Raw genomic sequence first — 17,740 nt, forward strand, 5'->3', positions numbered from 1 at the left:
ACCAGATACTGACTGGTTTTCTGATCCATGCCTCTACCTTTTCTAAAGGTGTCTGTGACCAACAGATGCATATCTGTATTCCCTGTCATGTGAAATCCATAGATTAGGGCCTAATTCATTGATTTCCTTATATGAACTGTAACTCAGTAAAATCTTTGAACTTGTTACATGTTGCATTCATATTTTTGTTCAGTTTACATACCGGGTTGATATCTATGATGGTTTCGTGTTGCTTCTTGTTTGGTTTCATCCCGAAGATGTCTTCGACAAACTTCTCATCTGCCTGGTAGAAGTGTGGAGAAGACATGACGATCGGAGCATCTAGGAAGTGAAATATGATACAACATTGAGATGACGTTTTTCCACCTCATTGAGTTAATAACGGACCTCGGACAGATGATGTTTTGAATCCATATGGTTACAGTCCTGACTAGGAGTGGCTCAGTTGATAAGAGTGTGGCATTGACTAGTACCGACAAGGTTGTGGGTTCAACCCCCGTAGGGATCACAAAACCTTATGCACTCAATGTTTGTATAAAATCGAATGCCAAGTGGCATATATCAAATATTGGAAATAAAAGACATTATATATTATTACCTTGTTTGCAGGCACTGACTTGGAGCACACCAGAGCCCAGACAGTTCCCTGGTGGGGAACAGAAACCAGCGTTCTCTGTTGTGTTGGCAAACACCGTGCTGGGTGGAGAGAACCTGTAGCCTGGGATACCCATCACACTGCTCTCCTCCTCATAGATGGCATAGATAGATCTGACAAAGAGGACAATGAACAGAGCATAGATTAATCTACTGTGAAAGAGGAGATACATAAATGTTTACAAACACATGGAGTAGCAAGCTAGCCAACTCATGCAAGATTTTGTTCTGGGTTCATTACAGGAGTTTTAGTGGATCTTGGAATGTAAACATCTTTAAAAGCATTCTGAAACATGAAAGCTATTGAACTATTAAGAGAAGTAACTTTGTTGGGACAGCTCTGTACAGACTGTCGTGTAAACCCGGAACTTCATTTGAAAAAAATAATATTTTAGCTTTATTTAACTAGGCAACTCCGTTAAGAACAAATTCTTATTTTCAATGACGGCCTAGGAACAGTGGGTTAACTGCCTTGTTCAGGGGCAGAACAACAGATTTGTACCTTGTCAGCTCAGGGATTCGATCTTGCAACCTTTCAGTTACTAGTCCAACGCTCTAACCACTAGACTACCTGGTGCCTCATGCATTCAGTTTGACTTCATCACGCCCCATTGACCTGTATATTCCAAACTACTGTTCTGCCTTTATCCTTGTGAATACTCAATTAGGGCTGTGGCAGTCATGAAATTGTCAGCCAGTCAAGCAAATAACTGCCGGTTTCAAGGTAATTGACCCTTAACACAAACACATTTAACATCTCCTGGTTTCCATGAATAGCTTACATGCCAGTGACGCAGACCTTTAGAACATCTACATTTAAAAAAAAAGTCTAATAAATCCATGTAATATAGCCTACACCATCACAATAAATCCATGATTTATTTTAGACAGGTCTAAAGGAACATGATATGAAGAAAATGTAGTCTATTTCAGAAGAACAGAATACTCTGAGTTGTCCTTATGTTAGGCCCTGATCTGGCTATGCCATGGCTGTGGGCTATATTATACCCTGATGAAAACAGCTTGTCTGTTGAAACCTTGGTTATAAGGCTATTATTGCATCTGAGCTCTTAAGTGTGTGTGGCTCTCCTTTTCTTTTTAATGTGGGATACACTAGTTCATTTAACAGACAAGACTTGCTTAGAATTCCTGTGGTATTATTTTATAGTATAAACAAAACTGAAAAAAATAGAAAGGATATTTTCTCCAAACCATTTGAGGGAGCGTGGCTATTCTGTATTGAGCGGTTAACAAAGAAATAGGTCCCCCTATATGCTTAATTTCGAGTTATTTATACAACTTTAGTCGTGATACAAACGTTGGGCTATTATGTTTTGATAATATTTTTTCTCCCCAATTTCAATCTTGTCTCATCGCTGCAACTTCCCAACGGGCTCAGGAGGCAAAGGCTGAGTCATGCGTCCTCCCAAACGTGACCCGCCAAACCACGCATCTTAACACCTGCCCACTTTACCTGGATGCCAGCCACACCAATGTGTCAGAGGAAACAGCGTTCAACTGACGACCGAGGTCAGCCTGCAGGCGCCCGGTCCGCCACAAGGAGTTGCTAGAGAGCAATAAAGCCCCCCCGGCCAAACCCTCCCCTAACCCGGACGACGCTGGGCCAATTGTGCGCCGCCCTATGGGACTCCCGATGACGGCCGGTTGCGATACAGCCCGGGATCGAACCCAGGTCTGTAGTGACACATCTAGCACTGCGTTGCAGTGCCTTAGACCGCTGCGCCATTCGGGAGACCCATAATACATTCTAAGGCTGTATGATGCGACTAATGATGATTTTTTTTTAAGTTGCATGAAAAGGCTGTGCACACTTCAGTCTCTCATTCACAATTTGACAGGCACTTGATAATGCCTCGAATTTCCCAGCGGCATGCTCTTTGTGGGGCTGTAATGCCCCCTAAAACAATTAATTCCTTTGGCGGCCAATGGTCGTTGTGGCCTTAGGCTGAATATAATTATAATTCCCTTACATGAACATTTTACTCATTTAGCAGACGGTCTTATCCAGAGCAACTTACAGTAGTTCGTGCATACATATTCATATATGTTTTCGTACTGGTCCCCCGTGGGAATTGAACCCACAACACTGGCGTTGCAAGTGCCATGCTCTACCAACTGAGCCACACGGGAATGCGTGCTCCGGCGGAACGCTCACCTCACATGGCTCTCTCAGAAATTCATATTAGCCAATACCCTTCAAGTGATCAGGTCTTTCTCACAGGCTACAAGTGAATACAGACATGTCGGAGAAGCAACTGTGCGTGTCCCTATTGAATTCCGGGGCGCATATTGAAGATGTTAGAGGAACAGGCATGCGCTGTTTCTTGCCTTACTGCACACAAGCTGGGCATCGTTCAAAAGTGATAATATATCATTCACAAGTGAAAGGCTAATATTGTCCCCCACCATACTATTCTTGATTTCATCTTGTCTTTACATGTACTAAATGATATATGTGTGCATTTGTATTTATTTAGAATGGACCATTATCATGTACCTTTCTCGAAACAGGGGCAAAAAAATACATGTCAACTATGTACTTAAATAGCCCGTAATGCCAGCCAGGTAGGCTATACTCCTGTTGTAAAGAGAAGCAATGTGCTAAATATTAGGAAAGTTGAGAAATAAAAATAGTAGGCCTAGCCTATAGAAAGCTGATAAGAGCCTCTTCTTTCTAATAGAGGCCATCAAAACTGGATTCTCAAATCAATTGCATAGCCTATAGAAATGTTGCGCAACATGAGCTAATGACGTGTTTGATTAGATTTCCAATTACATTTCCATTGATGTCAGAGTGATTAGAGGGACAATAGAGTGTTGACTACCAGGCAGCTAGCTAGTTTGGTAAGCTACTAATGACCATCAGCAGCATCAGAGCTTGGAGAAGCCTAGTTACTAAACGGTCACGTGGAATTTGACTGCGGCCATGACACGTGACCGAAGGTGTGGCGGTAATACAAACCCCGTAACAGGCCTACTACACCCATGACAGAGATATGAGAGATCAGACCCAAACCAACCTGCAGAGATCAGAGGAAAACATGTAGAGGGTCTCGTTCTTGGTGATGATTGGATGAAAGGAGGCCCCATTGGTCCCATTGATCATGTTACACTCATCTGTGGTCCACCAATTCAGAGAGCTGCACAGAGAACACACATTGTTATCACGGATATCATTTCACAATGAGTTCTGACTGTATTCACCTTCTGTGAAGTCTAGATTATATTTAGCCTTGCGAAACCACACTGACCAGAACACTCATTTTGTTTCACCTGAAGTAAAACAAAACGTGAGCTTGTGAGATCAGGTTTAACGAGGCTAAGAAAAAAAAACACCCATCTAAATTAGTTATTAGTTAATTACAGTGCACTCAGCCAATCTCTACTGCAACCCCAGAAGCTGTGGATAACAGGTGCAGTAGACATTACTAAACTAGACAGTACTAACCTAGACAGTAGCCTGTGTGTAGACATTACTAACCTAGACATCACTAACCTAGACAGCAGCCTGTGTGTAGACATTACTAACCTAGAGAGCAGCCTGTGCGTAGACATCACTAACCTAGATAGTAATGTCTACACACAGGCTACTGTCTAGGTTAGTGATGTCTAGGTTAGTAATGTCTACACACAGGCTGCTAACCTAGACATCACTAACCTAGACAGTAGCCTGTGTGTAGACATCACTAACCTAGACAGCAGCCTGTGTGTAGACATCACTAACCTAGACAGCAGCCTGTGTGTAGACATCACTAACCTAGACAGCAGCCTGTGTGTAGACATCACTAACCTAGACAGTAGCCTGTGTGTAGACATCACTAACCTAGACAGTAGCCTGTGTAGACATCACTAACCTAGACAGTAGCCTGTGTGTAGACATCACTAACCTAGACAGTAGCCTGTGTGTAGACATCACTAACCTAGACAGCAGCCTGTGTGTAGACATTACTAACCTAGACATTACTAACCTAGATAGCAGCCTGTGTGTAGACATCACTAACCTAGACATCACTAACCTAGACATCACTAACCTAGACAGCAGCCTGTGTGTAGACATTACTAACCTAGACAGCAGCCTGTGTGTAGACATTACTAACCTAGACAGCAGCTTGTGTGTAGACATTACTAACCTAGATAGCAGCCTGTGTGTAGACATTACTAACCTAGATAGCAGCCTGTGTGTAGACATTACTAACCTAGATAGCAGCCTGTGTGTAGACATTACTAACCTAGACAGCAGCCTTCAATGTATTCAGAAATAATTCAGATCCCTTGACTTATTCCACATGTTGTTACGTAACAAAATGGATTACATGGGAAAAAACGAACTCAATCTACACACAATACCCCACAAAGACAAAGCAAAATAAAATAAAAAATATAACACATTTACTTAACTATTAAGACCCTTTACTGAGTACTTTGTTGAAGCGCCTTTGACAGCGATTACATCCTTGAGTATTCTGGGGTATGACACTGCAAGCTTGGCACACCTGTATTTGGGGAGTTTCTCCCATTCTTCTCTACAGATCATCTCAAGCTCTGTCTGGTTGGATGCGAGCGTTGCTGCACAGCTATTTTCAGGTCTCTCCAGCGATGTTCGATCGGGTTCAAGTCCGGGCTCTGGCTGGGCAACTCAAGGACATTCAGAGACTTATCCCGAAGCCACTCCTGCGATGTCTTGGCTGTGTGCTTAGGGTCGTTGTCCTGTTGGAAGGTGAATCTTACCCCCAGTCTGAGGTCCTGAGCAGGTTTTCATCAAGGATCCCTCTCTGCTTTGCTCCATTCATCTTTCCCTCGATCCTGACTAGTCTCCCAGTCCCTGCCGCTGAATAACGTCCCCACAGCATGATGCTGCCGACACCATTCTTCACTGTAGGGATGATGCCAGGTTTCCTCCAGACGTGACGCTTGGCATTCAGGCCAAAGGCTTCAATCTTGGTTTCATCAGACCAGAGAATCTTGTTTCTCATGGTCTGGGAGTGCTTTAGATGCCTTCTGACAAACTCCAAGCGGGCTGTCATGTGCCTTTTACTGAGGAGTGGCTTCCGTCTGGACCACCCAAATCAAATTTTATTGGTTACATACGTGTTTACGTGTTTAGCAGATGTAGCGAAATGCTTGTGCTTCCAGTTCCGACAGCGCAGAAATATCTAACAAATTCACAAGAAATACCTAATACACACAAATCTAAGTAAAAAATGGAATAAGAATATATAAAATATACGGATGAGCAATGTCAGAGCGGCATAGGCTAGAATAGAATACAGTATATACATATGAGATGAGTAATGCAAGATATGTAAACATTATTAGTGTTCCATTTATGACATTCAAAAACTTTATTTTTTATATTTAACTAGGCAAGTCAGTTAAGAACAAATTCTTATTTACAATGATGGCCTACCAGGGAACAGTGGGTTAACTGCCTTGTTCAGGGGCAGAACGACAGATTTTTACCTTGTCAGCTCGGGGATTCGAGCCAGCAACCTTTCTGATTACTGGCCCAACCCTCTAACCACTAGGCTACCTGCCGCCCTAGGTAGTGGCCAATGAGTTCAAGTCTACACTACCGGACAATAGTTTTAGAACACCTACTCATTCAAGGGTTTTTCTTTATTTTTACTATTTTCTACATTGTAGAATAATAGTGAAGACATCAAAACTATGAAATAACACATATGGAAATGTTTTATTTTACCTTTATTTTACTTGGCAAGTCAGTTAAGAACAAATTCTGATTTTCAATGACGGCCTAGGAACAGTGGGTTAACTACCTTGTTCAGGGGCAGAACGACAGATTTGTACCTTGTCAGCTCTGGGATTTGAACTGGCAACCTTTCAGTTACTAGCCCAACGCTCTAACCACTAGGCTACCCTGCCGGAATCATGTAGTAACCAAAATACATTTTTAATCAAAAAGTTATAATTCAGATTCTTCAAATAGCCACCCTTTGTCTTGATGACAGCTTTGCACACATTATTTTTTATTTTTTTTGTCATTTAGCAGACGCTCTTATCCAGAGCGACTTACAGTAGTGAATGCATACATTTCATTAAAAAAAATGTTTTTTCTGTGCTGGCCCCTGTGGGAATCAAACCCACAACTCTGGCGTTGCAAACACCATGCTCTACCAACTGAGCTACAGGGATTCTCTCAGCCAGCTTCATGAGGTAGTCACCTGGAATGCATTTCAATTAACAGGTGAACCTTCTAAAAATTAATTTGCGGAATTTCTTTCCTTAATGTGTTTGAGCCAATCAGTTGTGTTGTGACAAGGTGGGGGGTGGGGGTAATACAGAAGATAGGGCTATCTGGTAAAATACCAAGTCCATATTATGTCAAGAACAGCTCAAATAAGCAAAGAGAAACGACAGTCCATCATTACTTTAAGACATGAAGGTCAGGCAATCCGGAAAATAAAGAACTTTGAAAGTTTCTTCAATGGCAGTCGCAAAACCCACCAAGCACTATGATGAAACTGGCTTTCATGAGGACCCCCAAAGGAATGGAAGACCCAGAGTTACCGCTGCTGCAGAGGATAAGTTCATTAGAGTTACCAGCCTCAGAAATTGCATCCCAAATAAATGCTTCAGAGTTCAAGTAACAGACATCTCAACATCAACTGTTCAGAGACTGTGTGAATCAGGCCTTCATGGTCGAATTGCTGCAAAGAAACCACTACTAAAAGGACACCAATAAGAAGAGACTTGCTTGGGCCAAGAAACACGAGCAATGGACATTAGACCGGTGGAAATCTGTCCTTTGCTCTGGAGTCCAAATTGGAGATTTTTGGTCCCAACCGCCATTGATTTATGAGACATGGTGTGGGTGAACGGATGATCTCTGCATGTGTATTTCCCAGTAAAGCAAGGAAGTGGTGGTGTTATGGTGTGTGGGTGGTTTGCTGGTGACGCTGTCTGTGATTTATTTACAATTCATGGCACACTTAACCAACATGACTACCACAGCATTCTGCAGTGATACGCCATCCCATCTGGTTAGGGCTTAGTGGGACTATCATTTGTTTTTCAACAGGACAATGACCCAACACACCTCCAGGCTGTGTAAGGGCTATTTGACCAAGAAGGAGAGTGATGGAGTGCTGCATCAGATGACCTGGCCTCCACAATCCCCCGACCTCAACCAAACTGAGATGGTTTGGGATGAGTTGGACCGCAGAGTGAAGGAAAAGCAGCCAACAAGTGCACAGCATATGTGGGAAGATCTCAAGACTGTTGAAAAAGCATTCCAGGTCAAGCTGGTTGAGAGACTGCCAAGAGTGTGCAAAGCTGTCATCAAGGCAAAGGGTAGCTATTTGAAGTATCTCAAATATATTTTGATTTGTTTAACACTTTTTTGGTTACTACATGATTCCATATGTGTTATTTCACAGTTTTGATGTCTTCACTATTATTCTACAACGTAGAAAATAGTAAAAAAGAAAAACTCTTGAATGAGTAGGTGTTCTAAAACTATTGACCAGTAGTGTATATTTAGGCAGCAGCCTCTCTGTGCTAGTGATGGCTATTTAACAGCTGGCTATTTAATAAGGTATCCGTTTTTTTATTTTTATCAATTGTTTAAAAAAAATCCAAAAACCAGTTTGTGCTGTCATTATGGGTTATTGTGTGTAGATTGTTGAGAAAAAAAACCCAACATATTTAATCAATTTTAGAATAAGGCTGTAACGTAACAAAATGTGGAAGTAGTCAAGGGGTCTGTACACTTTCCGAATGCACTGTATAGCAGTTACACAAACTGAACAATTAGATTACAGATTCAATTAGTTTTGTGTTTTTATGGTCATCCTTGACAATATAATACCTTCGTATTTATATGTTTATAACATATTATGTGGTGGAATGTTCTATAGAAGGCTTACTTTTGGCCCTTCCACTGATCTATAACGGCAAAGTCCTTATAACTCTGTTGACCGGTCAGAAACACATACTCTCCATCATCTGTAGCATTTTGCTGAAATACAAAAACAGAACCAGCATGAAACTATCGCTCCTTCACGAGTTCATCAAAACAGAACACTGATGTAGAGAAACAAAAATCATTGACCTGTAAAACAGTGTGTTGAATCTGAAACAATGTTATCCAGACCTGTAAAACAGTGTTGAAGCTGAAACAATGTTATCCAGACCTGTAAAACAGTGTTGAATCTGAAACAATGTTATCCAGACCTGTAAAACAGTGTTGAATCTGAAACAATGTTATCCAGACCTGTAAAACAGTGTTGAATCTGAAACAATGTTATCCAGACCTGTAAAACAGTGTTGAATCTGAAACAATGTTATCCAGACCTGTAAAACAGTGTTGAAGCTGAAACAATGTTATCCAGACCTGTAAAACAGTGTGTTGAATCTGAAACAATGTTATCCAGACCTGTAAAACAGTGTGTTGAATCTGAAACAATGTTATCCAGACCTGTAAAACAGTGTGTTGAATCTGAAACAATGTTATCCAGACCTGTAAAACAGTGTGTTGAATCTGAAACAATGTTATCCAGACCTGTAAAACAGTGTGTTGAATCTAAAACAATGTTATCCAGACCTGTAAAACAGTGTGTTGAATCTAAAACAATGTTATCCAGACCTGTAAAACAGTGTGTTGAATCTAAAACAATGTTATCCAGACCTGTAAAACAGTGTGTTGAATCTAAAACAATGTTATCCAGACCTGTAAAACAGTGTGTTGAATCTGAAACAATGTTATCCAGACCTGTAAAACAGTGTTGAATCTGAAACAATGTTATCCAGACCTGTAAAACAGTGTGTTGAAGCTGAAACAATGTTATCCAGACCTGTAAAACAGTGTGTTGAATCTGAAACAATGTTATCCAGACCTGTAAAACAGTGTGTTGAATCTGAAACAATGTTATCCAGACCTGTAAAACAGTGTGTTGAATCTGAAACAATGTTATCCAGACCTGTAAAACAGTGTGTTGAATCTGAAACAATGTTATCCAGACCTGTAAAACAGTGTGTTGAATCTGAAACAATGTTATCCAGACCTGTAAAACAGTGTGTTGAATCTAAAACAATGTTATCCAGACCTGTAAAACAGTGTGTTGAATCTAAAACAATGTTATCCAGACCTGTAAAACAGTGTGTTGAATCTAAAACAATGTTATCCAGACCTGTAAAACAGTGTGTTGAATCTGAAACAATGTTATCCAGACCTGTAAAACAGTGTTGAATCTGAAACAATGTTATCCAGACCTGTAAAACAGTGTGTTGAATCTGAAACAATGTTATCCAGACCTGTAAAACAGTGTTGAATGTGAAACAATGTTATCCAGACCTGTAAAACAGTGTGTTGAATCTGAAACAATGTTATCCAGACCTGTAAAACAGTGTGTTGAATCTGAAACAATGTTATCCAGACCTGTAAAACAGTGTGTTGAATCTAAAACAATGTTCTCTATAGACATTTACATGACAAGGCTTTCATAGATCTAATTCTATACTTGCTTTATGGATGTGACTGGTTACAAAACATTATTACCACAGCACTTAAATAACCAACCACTTAAAAAAAACGTACAAATACAAATATCTAATTCCAAATCAACATATTACAACCAACCATGCAGTCCATATTGAGTAGTGAGTATCAAACCTTGTAGAAGAGTCCAAACACATCATCTAATGTAGGCTCCACTACTTTCAGAGCTTTGAGAAGGCCATCCTCATAGCCCCAAAGCAGTTCTCCCACAGTGCGTGTAGTGAACAGGTCTTCATTGACCGACTTCATGTAAGATGAGATGATATTGGCAATAAATGACGTATCCTTGAATTTTTCCATCACCGTCTGGGAACAGAGAGAGAGAGAGAGAGCGAGAGAGAGAGAGAGAGAGAACACTCAGAATCGAAGGATTCATCATTCACAAGCTAACCCTGACGACACTGGGCCAATTGTGCACCGCCCTATGGGACTCCCAATCACGGCCGGATGTGATACAGCCTGGAATCGAACCAGGGACTGTAGTGACGCCTCTTGCACTGAGATGCAGTGCCTTAGACCGCTGTGCCACTCGGGAGCCCTGTATGTATGTATATATTTTTTACAATTTCATTATACTCAGGGCTCTAAATTTTTATTAAAATCATGTGCTACTAATTTAAAAAGAATAGCTTCTTCGGCAGATAAATGCATGAATGAAGAAGATGTTTTCGCTGTAGTAATGGTGCAACCATGACGATAACTAATCTGCACTCACTTGTTTCTCTAGGGCACTCTAAAACAATGGTACAGCAAAGCCATATCATTACAACAATTATTATCTAGAAGATTTTTGTTCATAATTGCCCAGTGCTCCCCAAAAAAAACTCCAGGTCACACAGTGAAATATTTTGTCGCTCTTTAGAGCCCTGGTTATACTATGTTTATATTGATTACTGGGTAGCGCATGCATGTTAAGCATTTCACTGTACTTCTGCATGCGACAAAACTTAAACTTGAAGTCCAAAACCCTACTAACTCCATGACTCAAACAGCCTGCCCCCTCCCTGACAATCCCACCCACAGTGATTCATTGACAGGCCAAACTGTTAAAGGGATAGTAAAAAAAAAAAAATGAATGAATGACACATTGGCTTCCTAACCCTAAGTGTCCACAGCAGCAGGGCCAATAAAATACATCATTTGAAAACATTTAATATCTTGCAGTAAAACAGGAAATGACTAATCTCAAGAGAAAACACCCCTGCTGTCTTCAACCAGGATCTCAGCGATCATTGCCTCAGTGCCTGCGTCCGTAATGGGTCAGCGGTCAAACGACCACTCCTCATCACTGTCAAACGCTCTCTAAAACACTTCAGCGAGCAGGCCTTTCTAATCGACCTGGCCCAGGTATCCTGGAAGGATATTGACCTCATCCCGTCAGTAGAGGATGCCTGATTATTCTTTAAAAGTGCTTTCCTCACCATCTTAAATAAGCCCTTCTAAAAAAAAAAAAAAATTGAACTAAGAACAGATATAGCCCAAGGTTCACTCCAGACTTGACTGCCCTTGACCAGCACAAAAACATCCTGTGGCGTACTGCACTAGCATTGAATAGCCCCCACGATATGCAACTCTTCAGGGAAGTCATGAACCAATACACACAGTCAGTTAGGAAAGCGAAGGCTAACTTTTTCAAACAGAAATTTGCTTCCTGTAGCACTAATTCCAAAAAGGTTTGGGACACTAAAGTCCATGGAGAATAAGTGCACCTCTTTCCAGCTGCCCACTGCACTGAGGCTAGGAAACACTGTCACCACCGATAAATCCACGATAATCGAGAATTACAATAAGCATTTCTCTACGGCTGGCCATGCTTTCCACCTGGCTACCCCATCCCCGGCCAACAGCTCTGCACCTCCCGCAGCAACTTGCCCAAGCCCCCCCAGCTTCTCCTTCACCCAATTCCAGACAGCTAATGTTCTGATAGAGCTGCAAAAACTGGATCCCTACAAATCAGCCGGGCTAGACAATCTGGGCCCTCTCTTCCTAAAATTATCCGCCGCCATTGTCGCAACCCATATTACTAGTCTGTTCAACCTCTCTTTCGTATCGTCTGAGATCCCTAAAGATTGGAAAGCGGCCGTGGTCATCCCTCTCTTCAAAGGAGGAGACACTCTTGGCCCAAACTGTTACAGACCTATATCCATCCTGCCTTGCCTTTCTAAAATCTTTGAAAGCCAAGTGAACAAAGATCACCGACCATTTCGAATCCCACCATACCTTCTCCGCTATGCAATCCAGTTTCCGAGCTGGTCACGGGTGCACCTCATCCACGCTGAAGGTCCTAAACGATATCATAACCGCCATCGATAAAAGACAGTAATGTGCAGCCGTATTCATCGACCTGGCCAAGGCTTTCGACTCTGTCAATCACCGCATTCTTATCGGCAGACTCAATAGCCTTGGCTTCTCTAAAGACTGCCTCGCCTGGTTCACCAACTACTTCTCAGATAGAGTTCAGTGTGTCAAATCGGAGGGCCTGTCGTCCGGACCTCTGGCTGTCTCTATTGGGGTGCCACAGGGTTTAATTCTCGGGCTAACTCTTTTCTCTGTATATATCAATGATGTCGCTCTTGCTGCGGGTGATTCTTTGATCCACCTCTACGCAGACGACACCATTCTGTATACATCTGGCCCTTCTATGGACACTGTGTTAACTAACCTCCAAACAAGCTTCAACGCCATACAATTCTCCTTCCGTGGCCTCCAACTGCTCTTAAATGTTAGTAAAACTAAATGCATGCTCTTCAACCGATCGCTGCCTGCACCTGCCCGCCTAGCATCACTTCTCTGGACGGTTCTGACTTAGAATATGTAGACAACTATAAATACCTAGGTGTCTGGCTAGACTGTAAACTCTCCTTCCAGACTCATATTAAGCATCTCCAATACAAAATTACATCTAGAATTGGCTTCCTATTTCGCAACAAAGCATCCTTCACTCATGCTGCCAAACATACCCTTGTAAAACTGACTATCCTACCAATCCTCGACTTCGGCGATGTCATTTACAAAATAGCTTCCAACACTCTACTCAGCAAATTGGATGTAGTCTATCACAGTGCCATCCGTTTTGTCACGAAAGCCCCATATACTACCCACCACTGCGACCTGTATGCTCTCGTTGGCTGGTCCTCGCTACATATTCGTCGCCAAACCCACTGGCTCCAGGTCATCGATAAGTCTTTGCTAGGTAAAGCTCTGCCTTATCTCAGCTCACTGGTCACCATAGCGACACCCACCCGTAGCACGCGCTCCAGGAGGTATATCTCTCTGGTCACCCCCAAAGCCAACACCTCCTTTGGCAGCCTTTCCTTCCAGTTCTCTGCTGCCAATGACTGGAATTAATTGCCAAAAAAAATAAAAAAATAATCTAAAAACCCCCACTGAAGTTGGAGACATATCTCCCTCAGTAACTTTAAGCATCAGCTGTCAGAGCAGCTTACCGATCACTGCAGCTGTAAACAGCCCATCTGTAAATAGCCCATCCTATTTATTGCCTTAACTTACCTCATTTACACTTACTGTATATAGACTTTTTGTTTTCTTTTGTTCTACTGTATTATTGACTGTATGTTTTGTTTATTCCATGTGTAACTCTGTGTTGTTGTATGTGTCGAATTGCTATGCTTTATCTTGGCCAGGTCACTGTTGTAAATGAGAACTTGTTCTCAACTAGCCTACCAAGTTAAATAAAGGTGAAATAAAAAATATTAAAATAAAATCCAACCAACTTCCTACCTCATCCCCATATCTGTTTTTGTTTTTCTGCTCTTTTGCAAACAAGTACTTCTACTTGCACAACCTCATCTGCACATCTATCACTCCAGTGTTAATTGCTAAATTGTAATTACTTCGCCACTATGGCCTATTTATTGCCTTACCTCCTTACTTAATTTGCACACACTGTATACAGGTTTTCTATTGTGTTATTGACTGTACATTTGTTTATCCCATGTGTAACTGCGTTGTTTTTGTCACACTGCTTTGCTTTATCTTGGCCAGGTCTCAGTTGTAAATGAGAACTTGTTCTCAACTGGCCTACCTGGTTAAATAAAGGTGAAATTAAATTAAATAAATAAAAAGCAGCCAGGTTTAATGTTAAAAAAAGTTCTGACTTAGAAAATAGTCCAGACTGTGTAGGCCGAGATAATATTCAAAACACACTGAATTCATACATTTTCAGTCAATGCAATTGTAAAGTCATGTCTTCCTACTCAATACCACAACTCATTTTACCAATCTGGGAGGTAAAGTATTGAATCATTTAGCTGTGTATTTCAGATGAAATCAAGACAGAAGACTTTACCAGAGGCCACCAAAACAGAGCTCATTCTGACTAGAACCATGACCCCAAAGGACTCCCCTAGCCTGGAACTGGCTGGCTGGTGGCATGATGCCCCAGACTCCTCTAGCCTGGAACTGGCTGGCTGGTGGCCAGACGCCCCAGACTCCCCTAGCCTGGAACTGGCTGGCTGGTGGCATGACGCCCCAGACTCCCCTAGCCTGGAACTGGCTGGCTGGTGGCCGGACGCCCCAGACTCCCCTAGCCTGGAACTGGCTGGCTGGTGGCATGATGCCCCAGACTCCCCTAGCCTGGAACTGGCTGGCTGGTGGCATGATGCCCCAGACTCCCCTAGCCTGGAACTGGCTGGCTGGTGGCCAGACGCCCCAGACTCCCCTAGCCTGGAACTGGCTGGCTGGTGGCCAGACGCCCCAGACTCCCCTAGCCTGGAACTGGCTGGCTGGTGGCATGATGCCCCAGACTCCTCTAGCCTGGAACTGGCTGGCTGGTGGCATGATGCCCCAGACTCCCCTAGCCTGGAACTGGCTGGCTGGTGGCATGATGCCCCAGACTCCTCTAGCCTGGAACTGGCTGGCTGGTGGCATGATGCCCCAGACTCCCCTAGCCTGGAACTGGCTGGCTGGTGGCATGACCCCAAAGGACTCCCCTAGCCTGGAACTGGCTGGCTGGTGGCATGATGCCCCAGACTCCTCTAGCCTGGAACTGGCTGGCTGGTGGCATGATGCCCCAGACTCCCCTAGCCTGGAACTGGCTGGCTGGTGGCATGATGCCCCAGACTCCCCTAGCCTGGAACTGGCTGGCTGGTGGCATGACCCCAAAGGACTCCCCTAGCCTGGAACTGGCTGGCTGGTGGCATGATGCCCCAGACTCCCCTAGCCTGGAACTGGCTGGCTGGCGGCATGACGCCCCAGACTCCCCTAGCCTGGAACTGGCTGGCTGGTGGCATGATGCCCCAGACTCCGCTAGCCTGGAACTGGATGGCTGGTGGCATGACGCCCCGCTCCCCTAGCCTGGAACTGGCTGGCTGGTGGCCAGACGCCCCAGACTCCCCTAGCCTGAAACTGGCTGGCTGGTGGCCAGACGCCCCAGACTCCCCTAGCCTGGAACTGGCTGGCTGGTGGCCAGACGCCCCAGACTCCCCTAGCCTGGAACTGGCTGGCTGGTGGCATGATGCCCCAGACTCCGCTAGCCTGGAACTGGATGGCTGGTGGCATGATGCCTCAGACTCCCCTAGCCTGGAACTGGCTGGCTGGTGGCATGATGCCTCAGACTCCCCTAGCCTGGAACTGGCTGGCTGGTGGCATGATGCCCCAGACTCTCCTAGCCTGGAACTGGCTGGCTGGTGGCCAGACGCCCCAGACTCCCCTAGCCTGGAACTGGCTGACTGGTGGCATGATGCCCCAGACTCCCCTAGCCTGGAAATGGCTGGCTGGTGGCCAGACGCCCCAGACTCCCCTAGCCTGGAACTGGCTGGCGGCATGATGCCCCAGACTCCGCTAGCCTGGAACTGGCTGGCTGGTGGCCGGACGCCCCAGACTCCCCTAGCCTGGAACTGGCTGGTGGCCAGACACCCCAGACTCCCGTAGCCTGGAACTGGCTGGCTGGTGGCATAATGCCCCAGACTCCCCTAGCCTGGAAATGGCTGGCTGGTGGCATGATGCCCCAGATTCCCCTAGCCTGGAACTGGCTGGCTGGTGGCCAGACGCCCCAGACTCCCCTAGCCTGGAACTGGCTGGCTGGTTTCATGTACTTATGGAAAAGTGACAGGGGTAATAGTCCATTTTTGATAGGCTAACATTACTTGATGAAGCATGTCAGTTTTAGCTAGCTCTGTGCTTTTATATTGAAGCTGAAATGTACGGAGGAGAAAATAAACCCTTTAATTGTCTGCACATGCCTGTGAATTGTTGCATTATTCAAAAGTGCAATATAGTTAGGATGAATATTTGCTGGCATAGTTGAATAGTTTGTTAACTTCTCTAGGGTAGGGGGGTAGTATTTCGACGTCAGGATGAAAGGCGTGCCCAAATTAAACTGCCTGCTACTCAGGCTCAGAAGGTAGGATATGCATATTATTAGTAGATTTGGATAGAAAACACTGAAGTTTCTAAAACTGTTTGAATGATGTCTGTGAATATAACAGAACTCATATGGCAGGCAAAAACCTGAGAAAAATCCAACCAGGAAGTGGGAAATCTGAGGGTTGTAGTTCTTTCAAGTGATTGCCTACACAGTGACTTAGGGTTCATTTTGCACTTCCTAAAGCTTCCACCAGATGTCAACAGTCTTTAGAACGCTGTTTCAGGCTTTTACTGTGAACATTGAGCGAACGAGAGGGCCTGGAGTCAGATGAGTGAGGAAATGACATGAGCTCAGAGGTGCGTGCTCACGTGAGAGTGAGCTGTGTTCCTTTTCTTGTCTGAAGACATTGGAATTGTCCGGTTGGAATATTACTGAAGATTTATGTTAAAAACATCCTAAAGATTGATGCTATTCATCGTTTGACATATTTCTACGAACGTAAATATAACTTTTTTTGACTTTTCGTCGTGACATATTTGCGCTCTTCCTGCATTTGGAGTAGTGGACTAAACGCGCGAACAAAAAGGAGGTATTTGGACATAAATGATGGACTTTATCGAACAAAACAAACATTTATTGTGGACCTGGGATTCCTGGGAGTGCATTCTGATGAAGATCATCAAAGGTAAGTGAATATTTATAATATTATTTCTGAGTTTTATTGACTCCACAAAAATGGCGGGTTTGGTTTCGTGTCTGAACGCTGTACTCAGATTATTACAAAGTGTGCTTTCGCTGTAAAGTTTTTTTGAAATCTGACACAGCGGTTGCATTAAGGAGAGGTGTATCTAGAATTCTTTGAATAACAGTTTAATATTTTATCAACGTTTATGATGAGTATTTCTGTAAATTGATGTGCTCATTCACCGGTAGTTTTGGGAGGCAAAACATTTCTGAACATTACACGCCAATTTAAAATGGGGTTTCTGGATATAAAAATGAACTTTATCGAGCAAAACATACATGTATTATGTAACATGAAGTCCTATGAGTGCCATCTGATGAAGATCATCAAAGGTTAGTGATACATTTTAGCTGTATTTCTGGTTTTTGTGACGCCTCTCCTTGCTTGGAAAATGGCTGTGTGGTTTTTCTTGTCAAGGTGATGTGCTAACATAATCTAATGCTATGCTTTCGCCGTAAAGCATTTTTGAAATCGG

The 17,740-nt window shown here is 43.4% G+C and overlaps 1 protein-coding gene across 1 annotated transcript in view; it reads right to left on the bottom strand.

Moving 5' to 3' along the window:
- scarb2c (scavenger receptor class B, member 2c) overlaps positions 1-17,740 on the bottom strand; it is a 47,524-nt gene that overhangs the window by 26,021 nt on the left and 3,763 nt on the right. The window contains exons 4-8 of the mRNA XM_029692431.1: positions 10,307-10,498; positions 8,562-8,653; positions 3,696-3,815; positions 599-768; positions 203-321 (exon numbers count right to left, since the gene is read on the bottom strand). Coding sequence (XP_029548291.1) covers positions 203-321; positions 599-768; positions 3,696-3,815; positions 8,562-8,653; positions 10,307-10,498 — 693 coding nt within the window. The remainder of the gene's footprint in view (positions 1-202; positions 322-598; positions 769-3,695; positions 3,816-8,561; positions 8,654-10,306; positions 10,499-17,740) is intronic.

Source organism: Salmo trutta, chromosome 15, assembly GCF_901001165.1.
Source record: "Salmo trutta chromosome 15, fSalTru1.1, whole genome shotgun sequence".
NCBI classification, from domain to species: Eukaryota; Metazoa; Chordata; class Actinopteri; order Salmoniformes; family Salmonidae; genus Salmo; species Salmo trutta.